Raw genomic sequence first — 384 nt, forward strand, 5'->3', positions numbered from 1 at the left:
CAGCTGTGCCCCCCCCGAGCCGCTCCCCCAGCACAGACTAACGCGGCCCGTCCCCGGCTCACGCAGCGCCTGGCACCCACCGGGACGTTTTCAAGGGAACTCAGCCATGAGCCAGCAAAACGAGGGGAAGGTGGGGGAAAACAAAAAAAAAAAAAAAAAAAGCATCGCTACCGGTAGATTTTCCCTGCTCCTGCTGAGAAGCCCTGGCGCCGGGAGCAGGGAATCCCCTCCCACACCAGCCGGGCCGGGGAGCGCACACCGCTCCCCACCAGCCGCCGGCGCCGGGGGGGGGCCCCGGGCCCCGGGGGGGAGCACCGGGGCTCGGAGGCGAGCAGATGCCGGGCAGGGGGGCAAGGAGCAAGGCAGGCTGACGCTCCCCCCACG

General features: G+C 69.3%; 1 protein-coding gene across 1 annotated transcript in view; it reads right to left on the bottom strand.

The window, feature by feature from the left end:
- DPYSL4 (dihydropyrimidinase-like 4) overlaps positions 1–384 on the bottom strand; it is an 18,590-nt gene that overhangs the window by 16,636 nt on the left and 1,570 nt on the right. Inside the window, 1 exon segment of the mRNA XM_010581941.1 lies at positions 35–74. Coding sequence (XP_010580243.1) covers positions 35–74 — 40 coding nt within the window.

Source organism: Haliaeetus leucocephalus, unplaced genomic scaffold, assembly GCF_000737465.1.
Source record: "Haliaeetus leucocephalus isolate CR32 unplaced genomic scaffold, Haliaeetus_leucocephalus-4.0 Scaffold830, whole genome shotgun sequence".
NCBI lineage: Eukaryota > Metazoa > Chordata > Aves > Accipitriformes > Accipitridae > Haliaeetus > Haliaeetus leucocephalus.